This window comes from Salminus brasiliensis, chromosome 18 (genome assembly GCF_030463535.1).
Source record: "Salminus brasiliensis chromosome 18, fSalBra1.hap2, whole genome shotgun sequence".
Lineage (NCBI taxonomy): Eukaryota > Metazoa > Chordata > Actinopteri > Characiformes > Bryconidae > Salminus > Salminus brasiliensis.
Window position 1 is genome coordinate 9,251,528 of NC_132895.1, and position 20,477 is coordinate 9,272,004.

The 20,477-nt window shown below is 41.7% G+C and overlaps 1 protein-coding gene across 5 annotated transcripts in view; it reads right to left on the minus strand.

Moving 5' to 3' along the window:
• Positions 1 to 19,002, minus strand: part of nedd4l (NEDD4 like E3 ubiquitin protein ligase) — a 127,985-nt gene extending 108,983 nt beyond the window's left edge. For all 5 annotated transcript variants that reach the window (XM_072662669.1, XM_072662665.1, XM_072662666.1 and 2 more), the window contains exon 1: positions 18,708 to 19,002. In XM_072662669.1, coding sequence (XP_072518770.1) covers positions 18,708 to 18,752 — 45 coding nt within the window. In that variant the 5' untranslated portion in view covers positions 18,753 to 19,002. The remainder of the gene's footprint in view (positions 1 to 18,707) is intronic.
• Positions 19,003 to 20,477: the final 1,475 nt, after the last annotated feature.

Here is a 20,477-nt window from a genome sequence, read left to right on the forward strand (position 1 = left end):
TAACTAGATAGCGTAGATAACCTAGTGTTTTCAGGTATCTGTTTTCTTAGTTCGTAACGTAATTACGAAATGTTAACAGGTCAAGTTGTGGTCTGGAAGACAAAGAAAACTTTGAGAGTACTGTTAGTAGGACTGCTATAAAAGTAAATCATAAGCCCTGTTTGACTGGAGAAGATCTTCAGGAAGATTTAGCAGCCTAAACATGTATGATAAAACTTTTTAAACACAACGAGCAAATGTGTGTTTGGGGGGAGGGGAGGGGGGCAGATCTCCAACTGTTCAGGATGCACTGCAGCCAGTGGCTTGGCAATTCACTGGTAGAAGGGATATCAACACCTGGATAAAAGCTGAAGATGAAAAGAGGATGGCTTCTACAGCCAGATCAGGAATCTAAACACACCTCATAACGGTAATCCTAAAAAAGTACTTCAGGAGGCTCAGGCTGAAGGTTTTTGCCATAGTCTTTACAGAGCTTGACCTGAACATCATGGAACAGCTATGGACAGACCTTTAAAGAGCAGTGCCTGCAAGTGTGTCAGAAACCACATATGCATGTTTGAGGCAGGTGCATCATGACTTAGGCCATTATTTGTTAGCTACATAAGCCCAATAGCTCCAGAAAACTTTAGACACCAACCACGTCTTGGCTGATGGATTACATCTGGTTAAGAAAATTGCATATATTGGATTTTAGCTGCAATAGTCAGAAGATGAGAAAGTGAGGTTGAGCAATGTGTAGTATGAAGATGTTGGCTGCTGGCTTTGAATGGCTCGTTAATGAGCATTGGACTGTTCAAGAGAGGTCCTCGGAGATGAAGACAGAGGAACTTAGTGGACATATTCTCCCGGGACAGCGTAAAAATGTTGGCCAACCTTTTTTTTTTTTTCTTTCCTGGAATTTCCTTAGACTACAGATAAGGCGGATGACTCAAAGGAAGTCAGAATCCATGCTTTGGGCAAAACAAACACAGGCTAAAGTTTACGTGCAGTGTGTGTGTGTGTGTGTTGTGTTAAGAGTGCGCAACATGGCAAAAATAAAACTGTACTTTAACAGTACACTACATGCAGGCTTCTACACACAGAGAAAAATAGTCAACGGCACAGGAAAAATGAAATGCTACTGTTTTGACAGGACATGACAAGAAAATTAGCCTACGTGGCTCATTGCACGTCACAAGTCTAAGAGCTGTGGGATACTTGCTGTTAACCACCACACATTGTGCTTACACAGCGGCTACATGGGCAGCACTGATCGCACACTTGCCAGCGCACCTCGTGTCTATCTGGAGCAGGGGTGGGCGAGATGCCAAGATCATCACAATAATTAGACAATTTTATAAATGTACGCTATTTATTACAAGAGTCATACGAAATGCTAACTGGCTAGTTTGACTGTGTATTGATGAACCATGGCTGGTTTAACCACTGTATTTATGGAGGTAGGACATCATGAGGTTTCATTCGGAGGCAAAATAACAGGGTGGGAAACACAAGCAGCATTATATCTGGATATAAGCCACATTATAGCAGTGTAAACGCACCCATTCTCTAATTTAATAACCAAACCTCATCCAAGTACAACCAAAATACCAGTAATGATTGTTGTGTAACTATCAAATTCTCATATTCCGTTCCACACAGCGATCAAACATCTGCCTTAGGTGCCCATGACCCTGTCACCAATTCAACGGTTGTCTTTTTTTGGAGCTTTTGGTAGGTGCTGACCACTTCACACCGGGAACACCCCACAAAACCAGATTAAAAAAATCCAATCCCTCAAACCACGTCAGAAGGAAGCCTAAACTCATTTGAGCCACATTACAGCATATGTAAACGCATCAGTCTAAGATGCAGCTGACAACCAAAATACCTCCCAGTACAACCGAAACACCAATAATAATTGTTGTGCAACTAGAACATTTGCATATTCCATCCCACACAGCAATCGGATTTCAGTCTGATTAACTGGAGATGCATTTGACTAAGTGTAAACGCATGTGGCTAAAATCTTATCAGGATTCAATCCAGATACTAGTCACATGAAGTGACCAGGCGTAAACAAGGTCACTGATTATACATCAAAGAACAACTTCATTAACATAATAGATTAATGCATTCTTTGACACTTTTAATTGAGCATATGGTCACTGATCAATGATCACCAGTTCTACAGCTGTTTACAGATCAGACTCATACTGTAGAAATGTGCATTGTTCTCTGCAGGGAGATTATTGCAGTAGTAGGCTACAGCGAAGGTTACTAAGTAACTCTCCCATAATAGAGGCCTGCTGAAGATCCATCAATTCTAATATAAAAAAAACTAATATAAAAAAAAGAACATATTCGTCCAGATTCTGCGAGTCGCTGAATCATCAGGATTTTCCTGCTACAGTGCTGTTCTGCTAATACGATTCTGCTTCTAATTTTGAATCGACTAAAGCAGACACTGAATACCTGTAGCGAGCATGTATCCATTCAGGCCTGCTGCTGCATATGAACATGTATCAATAAATAACAGTGTCTGAAAGTCTGGTATCGACATCCTGAATTATTGAGCATGAAAAATGTATCTGGACCTTCTTTTTTTTTTATTTAACCCTGATAAAGTCACACGAATGGGCTGTTATATAACATGCAGTGAAGTCGAATGAGTGAGGTTAGCTCTGAGGCAGAACGTTAGGCCAAAGCAGCTACGACACGCAGTCCCATAGAGCAGCAGATGCTGTGCTAACAAGCAGGGTTTAGCACGAATCATTCATAAATAATGCAATAATGTTTCCACAGTCTAAACTTAAAGGTCCCGAGGCCTCACTGTCACCTGGTGTTAGAGGAGGTTAGGATATGTAAACCTGTGTCTACAGACCTGCACGTCCAATGCCTGCTATCTGCTAAACATTTGGGTATCTTTAACTCTAGCTTCACTGAAGGAAAAATGGAGGAAAGGGATTATCCTGATCCAGTGGATTGAAACCAGGGCAGATCCAGGCCTGTTCTCATGGACTGGTTGGTGTCTGTTCTAAGCCTGAGCCTCTGATCCTTATTTTTTTCCGCTGTGCCAACATGTTGGAGGCAAAGTCGGGCGATATGACAACAGTATTATTACGATTGTAAAAAATGTTTAGTGCAATGGATTTTATTTTATTGCTGCCCTTTATTTTGAGATGTCCATGGACCATTTTTCCAATCCAATCCAAATGTCTACTGATCCAAACCAATCTTTGTTTGTACAAATAACACCCACACATAATTTGGGTAAGATGCTGCTAATTGATACCAAATTAAAACAAGTCAAGTCAAGTCAAGTCAAATTTATTTGTATAGCGCTTTTTACAACTGTTGTCGTCACAAAGCAGCTTTACATAATTAGTACTTAATAAAGAACAGAGACAGAGAAGAAAGAAGGAATAACATGAAGCATCAAAGACCCCCGTGAGCAAGCCAACGGCGACAGTGGCAAGGAAAAACTCCCTCAGAGCTGGAGGAAGAAACCTTGGGAGGAACCAAGGCTCACAAGGGGGACCCATTCTCCTCTGTCCAGACTGTTTTAAACATTAATGATAAAAATTACCAAAGCAGATACATCAGAAAGTTAATAGTGGTGATACACTTTGTTTTTAGTAAACAGTTATATATATGACATTCTAGACTAGGGGTTGGTGATATGGTTCGCAGACAAAAATGTACTAAAAAGTACTGTATACTCTTCTATACTGAGTACTGTAATTTGTTTTCAAAATCTGCTGCACTTCAGCCAGTTAACCAGGACTAATTACACTGTTTATAATATAACGTGCAGTGTAGTCTTCCTCAAGCATTGATGATATCCTGAAAATATGCTTAGAACAGTTTACTGTGTAATCTTGATAACACTGATCACCATATGATAAAATATCATTATACTGCTGTGTAGGAGTGTAGTGTTGAGAATAGCATGTTTAATATCTTGCAGTATGACTGATTACACTTATTTTCCTGCAGTGTTTTAAAGTAACTTGGAGCTGAACGATCAGGGAAGTCAGATTAGAGGTGGAAAATGAATCGAAACTAACATTCAGAACCTGTAATCAACTAAATCTTGCATGTTGATTATTTCATTTAGGTTTAATGCTGTTAGTACTTTTAAAAAAACATTCTACCACATGTGATTTTTGCCCTGTCCAGTCTGCCACATGAAAGCAACATGGAGGAGAACTCAAATCACAAGCCAACTGAGCATCTCCGGCAGCTTATACCATCTTAATGGATGATATATCATATCATATCATTTTAATGGATGGTGATGCACAGAAAAGCCATGCACGGGCATGCAACCCAGATTACACTACAGCTTTAAGCAGTCCTCATGTATTATTAATGGATAACATGCGACAGCATGTAGCAATACAGCAATATCACATTCCACCACTGTCATCATAGCAGCGGCAGGAGAGAGACAGTGTGTGTAAACGAGAGAACAAGGGGGTGTGGGAGAGAGGGAGGAGTATTGACTGGGGCTGTGCAATACAGTAGGTTAGTCATTCTCATGATGTTGATCTTCGCAATACTGATATGACAGAAGGCTGTAATATGCAAATAAGCCCAATGAGACCAATCCTAGTGCTTTGTACTGTGCGTGCCGTGCCTCCGGACCGATCAGAGTTTCAGATGACTGTTTCTGGGGTTTGATAAATGATACAGATGTAGGCCTCAGATTAACAACTTTTTAGGGTCAGTGAAAAACAGTTAAATTAATGGGTTAATTCATGAGAAGAACTGCAAACTACCATTTATCATACCTCTGTTATTTTAAGGGTTACACAATGTGATTTTTACCCTGATTCTCAGTCTGGCCGAGTCCGTGCTGGTTGGCTCTAGCTTGCAATTTTTTCATCAGTCGGAGTCGACATTTAGAGTGAGAATCGAGTAGCGTGTGAGGGTCGTAGGCTGATAATCTGGTACTGTATACAAGTCAGTGACTCAGTCTGACAGGTTCAGTCAATAGCCAATAGACATTAGCACCACCTGCCTAGCACTGAGTATGTCCCCCTTGTGCAGCCACAACAGATCCGACCACTTGAGGCATGGACTCTACAAGACCTCTGAAGTCCTCCAAGCTATCAGGTGGGGCCTCCATGGGACCACATCAACAAGCCTTAGGTGCCCATGACCCTGTCACCAGTTCAACGGTTGTCTTTTCTTGGTGCTTTTGGTAGATACTGACCACTGCACCCCGAGAACACCCCACAGACCTGTCTGATGTTTTGGAGATGCTTTGACCCAGTTGCCTATCCATCACAGTTCTGAGATTCGTATGCTTGCCCATTTGTCCTGCTTTTAACACAATCACCTTCAAGAACTGCCTGTTCATTAGCTACTTAATATATCCAGCCCGTGACAGATGTCACTATAGATGAAAAGGTCAGTGGTGCTATTGTTATGGCTGATTTGTGTATACCTTAAAGAGAAATACAACTTTTCTGGTACTACCTTAAAGCCTTTGCAGGATGTAGCATTCTGCTCATTTGTTGCAGTCCCATTATTGACCCACTCTGACGCTAAAGACTGGTTGTCAGTTCAGTTTAGTGTGTTCAGAGAGAGTTTATTTGCATGAAAAAAAAACGAAAAAAAAAACTCCCCAGGTCTATTTGATCTGGGAGCTGTAGGTCAGGTTCACGCAGCCGACATGAAATGAGAATTCAAAAGAATTTAAGGATCAAACTGTGACTCACACTACATGCAGATCACCACCTTAAGCCAGCAGAGAACTTAACAAGTTCAGACTGTTTACAGTGTGACTCATCAGATCGGTTTTATATTGGTGTGCTAACAATACGCCGGGGGCATGCTGCGCTACCTATTCCTTTCAAGCTTGCAAAGGTATGTGATGATGCAAAAGGCCATGCAAAGTCATGGAACAAAGGTTTAGAGACGGGTGGACCAAAGATTAATGACTAGCAAAATGAGACAGGCCAAAGTGTGGAAAAAGAAAGGAGCTGTTCACAACCCAAAACACACATCATCATCTGTCAAACATGACAGAGGTAGGTCATGGCTTGGGCTTGCATGGCTGCTTCTGGAAGGGGCCAATTCTGTCTGCCAATTCATGTACAAATGCAACCAATCTCCATTATGCAGCAAGACAATAAGGTCCGTTACAATAGCTATTGCTTGGGACCATATATTGTCCCAAAAATAATTGCGATAAACAATATTTTTGCCACTTTAGGGCCTTACGTCACTTACTTTATGCACTTACACCTTTTAAAGAGCAATTAGCTTTCATTTTTGGAATTAGAATATAATATGTTATCAATATCCTACATAAATAAAATAAATTTGTTACTGCCAATTAACCCACCCACTCGTAGCGATCACGAACACCAGCCACGCTCCCAACACTGGGAGGGCAAAGCCTTAACATGTCTCCTTGCGTTCTTGCGATACATGCAAAGCCAGCTAACACCTTTTTTCGAACTGCTGCCAATGCTGCATTGCCATAAAATCATTGCATTAAAGGGTAAAACACTGCTTTCTAGTGGTCAATGTGTAAACAACACGAAATGAACCCCTGTCTGCCACCAACCTTTACATCTAAACTATTTATTAAAAATCAGTACTGTGTGTTTGACAAGAGATACAGCACTGCAAAACATATAATCGCAATACTTCGATATTTCAATATTTTCTCCCACCCCTCGCCTTAAAGCAGTTATATGCACCCACATATCAAGAGTTTACTTAAACTTACTTTAAGACTCTGCTCCTATACTTTTGCTCACCTACGTATTGGGTGGTCTACCACCAAACTGTCTTCTGTGTTTAGGAAAAAGATCTTAGGATAAAGATCTGGCCTTGTTGTTCCAACACTTTCAGACAAGACTTTGCAGATAATCCTCCTTTAAAAATGTCTAATAAACCTGGATGGGCCACAAGAAACACTTAACTGTGCAAAATTTGCAGAACCTGACTGGTTGCCACCAAGTCAAATTTGCTTCTCATTTCCATAAAGTTTGGTGACTCGTGTACAGTTACATTTACATTGATGGCATTTAGCTGACGCTCTTATCCAGAGCGACTTCCATGGTTACTCGTATTACAGAAGCGGGCCAATGGAGTGTTAGAAGTCTGGCCCAAGGACTCTTATTGGTGTAGCGCAGCATAGTCACCCAGACCGGGAATCGAACCCCAGTCTCCAACATGGTGTGGTAGCTCACTGGCAGGTAGTGGTGTCATCTGTTGTGCCACACCAACAACCAGAGCTGTGCTATCGCCTCATTCTGTGCTATAGAGCAACTGCATTACCAAGTCTAGATTCTCTGAAGAAGCAGCCGTTTCGCCACATACCTGCTGCTTCACGACTCAGCACCTCAAACTGTAACACACCTTGCTCATGTTCCTGGTATAAAAATATCCAAGCATTGTGAAAACACGGGGGGAAAAAAGTCAAAGCTACTTTTGAGGAACTTCCTGGGAAACCGTGACAGATAAGTATGTAAAAACATCAGAGAATTAGAGTAAGCCTTGCTGTGCCAAAACATCTCTCAGTAGACACACAGCATGAAATCAGCCATGTCGCAGAACAGAAGTTCCAAAGAAGCTCTGTTAGCGTGACATCTCACTCAAGCTTCCCTGCAGACGCAGACACTGGAGATGTATGAGGGTTTTAAAGACAGAGCAGCTAAGACTGAGGCCCTGGAGAGCAGAAGACGGGCCACCAAAGACAGAATCAATGACAGGGGGCTGGACAGAACAGAGTCATGGGGTCACCTAAACTGAGAAAAAGTGTCACTTCAGAGCTGCAGGAAGGCGTCTAAATCTAAGCAGGCTGAAACTAACAGCAAGTCTGTATCATGTACAATATTAGATGTACAATGTCATACTAGATGATTTTCCCAAACTTGTCACCTTTCTATGAAGAGGTATACACCATGGAAAACCACATTTTATCCATCCCATTGACAGTATAGGGCACTTACCATCACTTACCTATTCAACCTGCAGGTTCAGCACCACCTTTACCCATTGCTGAATAAGGTGCAACATACACTGCAAAAAGTGCTTCATCCGTTCAACCCAAAAAAATATATAAAAGAAAAATTTAAAGAATGTAAAGAAACATACACACACACATACACACAAATCTCTATTCCAAAAGCACGTCGCACCAGGGAGTAAATGCAAAATGATAGAATCATACTGAAAGCTCTGGCACGCCGCAATTTCTACAGGGCAGGGCAGAGTGTAAGCCATAGCGTGGCCGGCGTGATCTGATATTAGAAATCAACAACAAATGCAAATGATTATGGTCAAAATAATTCTATAATATATTTTCATTTTTATTTGATTCATTTTTTTGGGTGAACAGACGAATCATATTATATATATATATATATATATATATATATATATATATATATATATATATATATACACACACACACACACACACACACACATACACACACATACATACATACATATACACACACGCACACTCAAACATTTTATGTCAAATAGTGAATCACTCAATATATTTATTTGAGTCAAATAAACACCAGTTCAATGACTTGGTATCGTTTTTTTTTTAGGTTGAATGGATGAACATACAGTATAGGACAACCGATCAGAACAGAAGTCCTCACCATTAACTAGTGGTTTAATGGTGCACAAAAGTCATGGTATAATTTTGGTACCCAAAAAAAAAAAAAAAGCAATAAAACCTCCCAAGTGCAAAGCCCATGGCCCCATTTAGACCTGGTCACTTCATGCATCTTGAGTATTAGGGTTATATCTGGATCAGGCCAAGCCACATAAAAACGTGAGTGTAAACGAAACCGAAACAGGTGGTCCGAGACGCATTTGAGCCACATGAGTTACAGCAGTGTAAACACATCCATCTTTCCACGACTCATTCAACAACCGAAACCCCTCCCAATACAACCGATACACCAGTAGTAATTGCATGCATGTGATCTAAATCTGATCAGAATACAAACCACCAATGAACTCCAGCTGAGCAAGACCAGGCTGCTAATAACATAAAGCTAACAGCTTAAGGCAGCAGATCCCAATTTTCTTTTAATGCCAAGACCCAACGATATCCAGTTTTACTCAGTATACCGTTCCAAACTAACCCCAAACTTAGTCACGCTCTCTTACTACACCCACCTTTCCGTGGCGGTTCGGTACAAATACACTTCAGTAAAACCCAGGAGCACAAGTCTATCCATTCACACACAACAAACACCAGGAGGAGAGTAAGTGGAGCAAGCTAACCTTTGTTACTTTCAGGTTACTTTCAGTCCCCCAAAATCTATACATGCATAATGTTGTATGTTGACAATTTACCTTACTTTTACTTTTATTTTGCACACTCAGAATTAATATGCAGTGATGAAATGTAGAAATCATTTTTTCCTACTGAATGGAATAGAAATACATAGCGTCCAGCACAACATCAAACCTCGCTCAGATTGTCCTCCAGACTCTGAAGAGATATTTTTTTAAAAGAGAAAAGACAAATGCAGGAGGCGTCTTTAGCAGCAGCTCAAAACTCCACAAACAAGGAGCTGCTGGAAGCAAATCTGATCTTTTTCTAAATTACAACCCTGTCGGCTCGCTGCGATGGAAAAGGCTAGTCAGCAAAACATAACCTCCTGCTCATCTCCATCTCCAAGCACTTAGCACCTCGTAGAACTCATTTTCTAAGGGCGTAAATGCAAAATGATAGAATCATACTGAAAGCTCTGGCATGCCGCCATTTCTACAGGGCAGGGCAGAGTGTAAGCCATAGTGTGGCCGCGATTTGATATTAGAAATCAACAACAAATGCAAATGATTATGGTCAAAATAATGCAGCTTTAACCAGGTCATACAGCTGATTCTTAATGCCATAACATTAACACGACCTGCCTGACATTGAGTAGATCTGAGCATTCGAGGCACAGCCTCCACAAGTGCTCTGAAGGTGTCCTGAGGAATCTGGCACCAAGACACTAGCAGCAAATCCTGCAAGTTGTGATGTTAAATCTCCATGAGCATTAGTGAGCATTAGGGCACCCATGACCCAGTCGCCGGTTCACAGGTTGTTCTTATTTGGAGCACTTTTGCTAAGGTACTGACCACTGCGTGCCAGGAACACTCTACAAGACCTGCCTGATGCTTTGGAGATCGTCTAATCCAGTTGTCCAGTCATCACAATTTAGCATCTTAGATTCACGTTTGCCCATTTTTACTGATTTTAAACCCCAACTCCTTCAAATACTGACTATTCACTTGCTCCTCAATACTGCAGATCCCACACCTTCAACGCAATTCACTTAGACACCCACACTGACTATAGCATTGAACTAAATGATGGGAGGGGGGGTAGTGCTATGTATTTACTAATGCACAACAAACACATAGCAGTAATAACCAATAGACCACCGTCCACCATCTGCACGGGTTTGCTGAGCACGCTACAATAACAGACTAACTTATGGGTAAGGATGATACTCGTAGTTGATAATATTATCATTATATATACACATATCATATATATTGGTATATTAATGAGCGCCATGCCACTCCTCCAGCGGAAATGATGGAAGCAATATGATCGCAAGCGGTGAGAGGAGACTCCTTCACAATAACAAGAGTGAGCGGCTATGCGTTTTTTGCTAATCACTTGTGATGAGATCACCTGAGACGCATGTTGAATCCAGGGGTGAATGCGGCCTTAGACGCGGCCGATATGGATATGATCATCATCATTGCACAAACCTGGTTAACTAGCATTAGTAGCCGTAGCAACAATGGAGAGCTTTCATTATCAGATTAATGATGCGATTTTATAAACATGAAATATGAAATAAATGAAATAAAAATAAATAAATAAATAAATAAATAAACCCAACCAAACACTACCTTTCTTAATATATCAATATATTCATAATATACTCAGAGCCTTTGCATTGTGATGAGCATCGTATCACCAAGTTCTTACCAATACACAGCCCTAATAATCCATCATTAATTCATGATTAATAGAGGCATTTTCCACCAGGCAAGGAAGAGGTTAAACACATCGTTTCAGACTGTCGTTCTTTCTAGTGCACAGAACAGCCCATGCTAAATTCCTGAGCAGCAGAGTGAGCATAGGTCACACATTCTGATGTACCCATAAGACTTGCTCTCAGGTCAGCGGATGGTGACAAGTGGCCTTTTTAATGGACGCTTCTCTATAAGATGCAGCTGCACTCTTGGGTTCACGTTTGCAAGGTCAGTGTTCAGGCCTTTACAACATCTAAAAGCGCTTGAGGTGAAGACATCCTCATCTATACCATTCAATAAGCAGTTCTGGATGAGGAGAAGCAGGTCGCTAATCAGTCAACCTAACCAGCCTAATGTCAGCGACAGCAATCAGCCATAACACAATGTGAAGCATGGACTGGTAAAGTGGAAAGCATTGATTGTTAGGGGGTGGATACATTAGGCAGCAAGTGAACAGTTAGTTCTTGAAGGTGATGTGTTGAAGCAGAAAAATGGGCAAGTGTAAGAATCTGAGACACTGGGAGAAGAACTAAATTACGATGGCTAGACGACTGGGTCGGAACATCTCCAAAACATCAGGCAGGTCTTGTGGCTGTTCCTGCCTTGAAGTAGTCAGTACCTACAATACCCCCAGGGGTAGAGCGTCAGGCCATTGCAGGACTGAGTACAGTATTGTACTATTGTACAGTATTTGACATTTTTTTACATTATTCTGAATCTGGAAATTGTTTTTCCCCTTTTTGTGATGAATGGACCAATAGAAATGCTCCTCAACTTAAATTTAATATTTTTACACTGACTTCCATTGAAGGTTAAGAAGGGTTTTTCCATCTCCTGTAAAAGTTGCCATGCTCTCATGTGAGTGCCATTGCATAACCTTACATTATATGACTGTGTTCATCAGTGAACTAGAGTAATCATCTCAGCTCAAAGGTTAACTCAGAATTTAACTGTCAATGACTCGCCTTAAAGCTGCAGTATAAAACATAAAGAACGTCTTTCCTGCTTCAGACGTGTTGTTTGAGGAGATCTGCCTCCAGTAGTACTAAACCCAGCCAGCTTCTCAATGAGCTCCATACTGCCCATACTATATCAGGGATAGTCCTGGGGGGCCAGATTTCTGCAGTTTTGGGCTTTCCCTGCTTAAGCACGCCTGATTCAACTCACATTGGCAGGTTAATTGCCAGATTAAGCAGGTCTGTTCAAGCAGGGAAACAGCAGACCGCACTGGACTCCAGCCCCCGTGGTCCACCCCTGCTCCATATAATACACTAATGATGATGGTGAGTTTTGGCTTCAGCACCCAAATAGTGCTCTGTATGTCCAGGAGAGAACTGTGGACAGCACTGTATCAGAGCTGAATCTCAAATTAATTTGACACATATGCAATATGTCTGTACAGTATGTTTGGGTGCAGTAGATGTTATTTTAAGATAAAATAAGATCTAAAGATTTTTTATAAGATATAAAGAGCACTATGTTGGGGGTAGGATGTACTCCCTACATAGGGAGTTCTGCTCTGGTGTAGGAAAAGGGATGTAACCACTTGTAATCACTGATGGAAATTAGCATTATCGCTGCAGGGTAATGATGTACATTATGTAGTTAAAGTGCACATACATTCAGATATCTGGAGTGTCTACCAACCCACAAACTGAAGAGACAACCCTGGCAGTTATTCTTTGGTCTGCCTAGGCACTCAACACGCTGCTTAGATTTGGCTTGGTGTCTCATTATCATTTAAAGGAACATGCAGCTGGACCCTTGTGGTATTTTGACCAAAGAATGTCACAAACATGCCCGGAGGGGTGGGCAGCCATTGCTGTAGCACCCAGGGAGCAGAGAGGGTAAAGGACCTTGCTCAAGGGCCTAACAGTGCTCGAAAGAGGCAGCAGTGTAAACGACTGTAAATAGTGTATGAAAGAGTTTGGTCGTAAATTTCGTCTTTGTCGTGTCCATATGCAAGAGGTTGTGTCTCACTTGAATCATTTGCTACACTGCCCCCACGATTTCCAGCCTTCCTCCAGAGGTGGAACTACTGGGCTATACTAACTTAGTTTGCTTATAGACCTATACCTTGTCTGGCCTGGAGCTTCTGACATTTCAGTTTGGCCCGAACCAAAAGAACTGTTGTGAAAGGTGCTTCAAACCATGATATGCAGACCAACAGACCAAAAGCGGTGGTCATGTTCTGCACCAAACTATTGGTCTTTTGGACAGATCACAGGAAGCTATGGCACATGTCACACATCATAAGCCATTAAACAATAGAAGAAGAAAGAAGCAGAAAGGGAGCAGAAGGGAACGATTCTACCAGTCAGAAGTGATCGTGTTGCAGGATGGAGCTCGTTCATTTGGTAGTTTGGAACTAGTCTCCAGGTTTGTCCTTGAAGTTGGTGCTGCTGGTAGTAAGGCTGTAATATAAGCAGTATGGTGGAACCACACAAACCTGTTCAATCATTCAATTAATCACCCCTTAACTGACAACACCTCGACGTCAGACGCCCTTTCCTCCACAAACCAATCAATATTAAGTAAAGGGAGTCACAGCCCATGTAGGTGATGACTGGGCGTAGGTGCATCATGCAAAGTTCTTTAGTGAGCTCTCCAGACTGCAGTGTGAAACCAAAACTAACAAGGTCAGAAGTTACAACGTAGGGTTGCAAAAGTCCGGGAAGTTTTAAAGTTGGGAAACGTACCATGGGAATTAACGGGTAATGATGAGAATTAACAGGATTTAAGGGGAATTCATGGAAATAAAGTGGGAATACTCAAAGCTAAAGGTAAGAAACTTACATATAGTTGGTCAAAGTTATACTTAAGCATAATTTTGGCTAAAATAACTAGATATGATACCAAAACAGATGAATAGCAAAACTGCTCCTCAATCCCAGGCACATTATACACTGAAGTGCTATTGAGACCACACCCCCCAGCATGCACCGTTCATTCCTCCATCACATGTACAGCATATATCCAGATGATTTCTAGAAACTAGACACTAACCACTACTGAAATCACACATTTGGACTAAAGGACTAACTAAAGTCAGGTAAGTTTTGACGAGGTTCATATTTTTATTAATAGTAATAGCATTAAAACATTTAAGCAACCAGGAATTCGAGCTGTAATCTCACAGTTGCTCACTATCTGGTAATTCAGAAACACTTGCTTGCAGGCTAGCAAGAGGTTATCTAACCAAGGCTAGCTTAAGCTAGCTACCTATATTTTTTGCCTCAACAGGTTTCTGTAACCAATAATTAACACTTAATTACTTATTTAACATTTTGAAGACAATTGGAATGCTCTTGATTGTTTTTTTATTTAACTTTTGATTGTTCAATGAAAGAATTAAGCATTTATAAAGTGCTTGCAGCTAGCTATGTGTCATTGTTATTATTTATTATGTTTTCATGTCTGCTGTTGACAAAAAAAAAATGATATGTATAATGAAGTGTATAATATTGTTCCTTTAAATTATCCAATATGTCATTAATTACAATAAATTACCATAAATTCCCAGAACTTCCATGGAAAGTGTACATTTTGGAATATTCCCAAAGTTCCCGAGATAAAGTCTGCATGGAAAGTTACCGGTAATTTACTGGAAATTTGTATAAAATTTTCCTCCATTTGCAACCCTATTACAATGTAACAAAACTTAGACTTCGTTTCTGACTTTTAGGTCTAAACAACATTACTTGTCAGAAGGATCGTTTATTGTGATTCTCATGATTAATAAGTTTCATTATTAAAGGTTTGCTTATTTTATCACATTTAATTAAAGCAATAAACTAATTGAGGCTGTGAATTATCCTAATTTGATCCTTTATCAGGTCAGCATCCTTACCTACAGTACATTCACAGCAGCCCAAAGTCTGTTGTGGCTTAATGCTTTAATAAACCTACAAATGCTGCTTACAAAAGTACTTCACATTAACTAAAATTTTATTTAATTAATTAATTAATTAATTAAAATAAGAGCATTGCTTTCTTACCCTGTACATTTGTCATTTTGGATGCATGTCTTTTGTGTATATCTGCATCAACACTCATTACTAAACACAACAAAGCAGAATGAACACTACCATCCATATTTCACTGCTTTCCTGTATACCACAGGTATTAATGACAAACTATCACAGGTCAGACTGTGAAAAGTTACCCATTAACCAAGTCTTCAGTCAAGTTTCAGAGACCGTCTGTGATAAAGCAAACTCATTATGAAACTTAGCTTGAATAAGACTTCAATGGCAAAAATCCATAGCTTATTAATACAGACTACCCAACAATATACCCGGCATTAATCTTCAAGACCGATACCAATTCAGTATAACGAGTATTTTAACAGCACTATGAAGAGTACAATATCCACAACAAGAGCCATCAGCAGAAACGTGGCAAAAGAAATGGGCATAAGAAGGTAAGCAGGCACACCAGAGTGACACCGGAGCCAATCAAACTGGCCAATCCCACTGCTTTCAGGGGCTGTAACCACACACTGTGCCAAATCTCTGGCACAAGAGTGCACCCGCAATGAAAGAAGACACAATGCAGCAGCTCCAGCTGTACAGACCATCAATGAGGCTTTCTAACACAGCTAATGGAGAGCAGCATCACATCAGTACAACAGAAGACAATGCGAATGAACAAATGGACGGACTCAGCTTTGGTCTAATCAATACAATACACTTCAAACGACCGGTGAGGCATCTGCCCACTACCACGAACAGTCAATCAGCTGCATATCTCTAAGTGGGTTTCATTTATATACTTGCATATAAAATAAATAAAAAAAGATTGTTACCAAATGGGTCAAGGCTGCACCTTAGCAACAACCTCACAACACCCTAGCAGCTACCTAGCAACACCACAGTAACCACCTAGCAACACCTTACCAGCCACTAAGCAATTCCATATAAACCACCCTAGCACCACCTTAGCAAACTCCTAGCAACATCTTACCAGGCACCTAGCAGCACTCTAGCAGCCACTTAGCAATACCATAGCAACCACCTAGCAACAACTTACCAGCCACTAAGCAATTCCATATAAACCACCCTAGCACCACCTTAGCAAACTCCTAGCAACATCTTACCAGGCACCTAGCAGCACTCTAGCAGCCACTTAGCAATACCATAGCAACCACCTAGCACACTCCTAGCAACATCTTACCAGGCCCCTAGCAGCCACTAAGCAATACCATAACAACCACAAAGCAACATCTTAGCAGTCATTGCGTGACTTAATGGCAACCACCTAGCAATACCATGACAACCACTTACCAACATCTTAAAAACCACCTAGCAACACCCTAGCAACCACGCAGCCCTAGTGACAATAGTGACAAAACGCACAGACACTACCATCATCCAATGGTGTACTGTCACATGGTTCCTCTCTAAAAGCATGAGGATCACTCTTAATGTTTCTATGGTTCCAAGATAGTTCTTGTCTTGACATTGTGTTTTAAGGTGGTTCCTCAAACAGGTTCTTCAAGCTCACATCTCAAATACAATGACCCTCCACAGTGAATCAAATGCGGTTCTTCTAAGCACTCAAAGTCACTCAAAACAAGCATTTGTGAGAAGTTTTGTTTTTTTTAAGTACAAAGAAACACAGAGAGGAACCAAAACTCAGAATAGGAACCTATACTGGAGTAAGACCAGAAATATTTGGACAGTAGGCTGGGAAAATCCAAACACACAGAGAGGTAGGATAGGTCACAAACTCTGTAAGCCAGATAAGCTCAAAGTCAAGCCTGTCCAACAGTTCCTTTCCTACTGGACAGACTTTACTATACTGTCCCCATCATAAATATCTGGACAAAATGCAAGCAATGCAATGTCTCAAAGCAGATAACCAAGTCAAGCCTGTCCAATAGGGACAACCCTCAGCTGGTGTCCTATTGGACAGGCTAGACACGGAGTAAGTTGTCTGACTACACAGTGAAATATGTGAAGCAGAACCCCAAGCAGTCCATTTATTTAAAATAATTATATAGCTGTCACATCTCAAAAAAGCTGTCCCCATCATAAATATTTGGACAGTAAGGATACCTCTCAGCTGGTGTCCTACTGGACAGGCTAGACACTGAGCCCAAGTTGTCCGACAAACAGAGAAATATGTGAAGCAGGACCCCAAGTGGTCCATTTGATAAAATAATTATATAGCTGTCACATCTCAAAAGCTGTCCCCATCATAAATATTTGGACAGTAGGCTGTATAGCTGTCCCTGACCCCTCAAAAGCTGTCCCCATCATAAATATCTGGACAGTAGGCTGGGAAAATGCAAGGAAGCCATGTCTCAAAGCAGATAAGTCACTTAGCCAGATAACTTAAGCTCAAAGTCACGCCTGTCCAGTAGGAATACCTCTCAGCTGGTGTCCTACTGGACAGGCTAGTCCAATAGGGATACCTCTCAGCTGCTGTCCTACAGGACAGGCTAGTCCAATAGGGATACCTCTCAGCTGCTGTCCTACAGGACAGGCTAGTCCAATAGGGATACCTCTCAGCTGCTGTCCTACTGGACAGGCTAGACACGGAGTACGTTGTCTGACTAAACAGAGAAATATGTGAAGCAGGACCCCAAGAGGTCCATTAGATAAAATAATAAATATTTAACATATTTATAAATTTAATTTAATAAAATAATTATGATTAAGCTCATAGCTGTCCCTGACCTCTCAAAAGCTGTCCACATCATAAATATCTGGACAGTAGGCTGGGAAAATGCAAGGAAGCCATGTCTCAAAGCAGATAAGTCACTTAGCCAGATAACTTAAGCTGAAAGTCACGCCTGTCCAGTAGGAATACCTCTCAGCTGGTGTCCTACTGGACAGGCTAGTCCAATAGGGATACCTCTCAGCTGCTGTCCTACAGGACAGGCTAGTCCAATAGGGATACCTCTCAGCTGCTGTCCTACAGGACAGGCTAGTCCAATAGGGATACCTCTCAGCTGCTGTCCTACTGGACAGGCTAGTCCAATAGGGATACCTCTCAGCTGCTGTCCTACTGGACAGGCTAGTCCAATAGGGATACCTCTCAGCTGCTGTCCTACTGGACAGGCTAGTCCAATAGGGATACCTCTCAGCTGCTGTCCTACTGGACAGGCTAGTCCAATAGGGATACCTCTCAGCTGCTGTCCTACTGGACAGGCTAGTCCTATAGGGATACCTCTCAACTGCTGTCCTACTGGACAGGCTAGACACTAAGCCCAAGCTGTCTGACTAAACCGAGGAATTCTGCTTCTGCTGAAATTTTAGATGAAATCACCCTGCTCCAGTTAACGCACTTCATGGAGGTCAGAGTTTGTGGCCTCTTGCAGTCTGGAAAGAGAGAGAGAGATGATGATGATGTGCAAGACACACAAGAGCACACACTGAACCCCATACCTATACACTACAGCAGGCGTACAGGGGGGTACAGCAGTACAGGGGGGGGTCCACACCAAGCCTTACCAAACCTAACCATGCAGAGTGCAGGTGGAGGAATGCTGGGTTTGGAGCTTCTGCTGAGCAGAAAGACAGCAGGAAGCTCTCCAACTAGCTTCAGTCCTGGTTTACAAAAACATGGCAAACATCAACTCACAACACACAAACACCTCGCCACCATTCCCCCAACCTGCAGCCTGCAGGGGCTCGGACCGACTTCACCACACCAGCACAAGCACATGTACGGCTGCATGGACTTACTTCGTCTTCTGAAAGTCCATAAATGGGTTCAAAATTCGTAGCCATAAAGGCGAGGATGGAGTTTTAGTGTGTTGGCAGAAAGCAGCCAGAACAATAGTGCCCCCCTCCAGCTCCCGCACACTTGAACCTGAACGATAGCCTGACTTCAGCCAATCTTCACGGCTCGCTGGGGTCGCCCGTGTTGTCTTCTCCTCATTTAAAACGGCAGGCTGCTAGAAATAACCGCTCGGTAGCCACTGACGGTCATTTACTGCCCTGCTCTCCAACCAAAGCTCTTCTGGATGGTGTGATTTTCCTTCTGTTCAACGCAGAAGGCACTTCCTTTCCCAGACACGCCCTTCTGGAGTGATTGACAGTTGGCAAGACTAATCAGAACGCGGCCTGGCTGGGCCAAGTGGCCAATCGTGTTCGTTGGTGGGTGGGGAAGTTGCAATACTTCCCTCCTGATCGCGAAGGAATGTGTGTGTGTGTGTGTGTGTGTGTGTGTGTGTGTGTGTGTGTGTGTGTGTGTGTGTGTGTAAGTAAGCTGTAAGTGTAGGAAAGGCTTTGAAATCCTCATCATAGCGCTTTAACGCCCTCCAGCGGTTACAGGGTGGCACTACACAAATGACTTTCCTCGTAACTGGTTTCGCTCATATTTTACCCCTCACCTAAAACCCGTAAAATAAAAAGCTTGGCCATGTCATCTACCGTGTATATCAGCAGGCATGTTGTAGGTATCAGTCTTATTAATAATAATAATTTACACACAAAATATTAGCTAACTAAACGACTCCCAGCCCACACTTCCTATTCTATTAACAGTTATTAACTAATCAAATAGAATTAAATGATTTATATGTATATATGTTTATATTTTTTACTTCTGTATTATATTTAATTTCAGTAATATTAAAAATATATATATTTGTTATGTCTTTCCCAGTGTTTTGGTCAGCTCTAAAACACGTGACCTTCACTCAGTGATGTCACTTCCTCTGGCGGGAAACACGTGGAAGGCTGTGGGATGTGTCACACTTCTCTCATAATTTTCTATCAAATGTTGAGGATGAATCAACACAATTTTTATGATTTGTCAGATTTGTTGTCGAGTGAATCCATCGTTCAGGTTTTAATAAACTATGTGTTGAAAAACATCAAATTCTGTTTATATAGCAACCACCCAGCAACACCATAACTACCACCCAATAAGCAACACCCTAGCAGCCACTAGGCAACACCATAACTACCACCCAGCAACACCCTAGCAGCCACTAAGCAATAATATTTTGTATAATATTGCAACAATCTAACAGCACCATAGCACCGATCTAGAAACATCTTACCAGCCACTAGGCAACTCCATAATAACCACCTAGCAACTGCCTAGTAACACCCTAGCAGGCACCTAGCAACACTATAACACACACCTAGCAGCCACTAAGCAACATCAAAGCAACATCTTTGCAGCAAGTAAGCAACTCCATAGCACCCACCTAGCAACACCTCAGCAACCACATAGCAACTCTATAGTAACCACCTACCAACATCCTAGCAACCACCTAGCACCACCTTAGCAACCATCTAGCAACACCTTACCAGCCACTTAGCAACATCATAGCAACCACCTAGCAACATCATAGCAACCACCTAGAAGAACTTACCAGCTATTAAGCAACTCCATAGCAATCATCTAGCAACACCTTAGCAATCACGTAGCAACACTATAGTAACCACCTAGCAACACCCTGGCAACCACCTAGCACCACCTTAGCAACCATCTAGCAACAC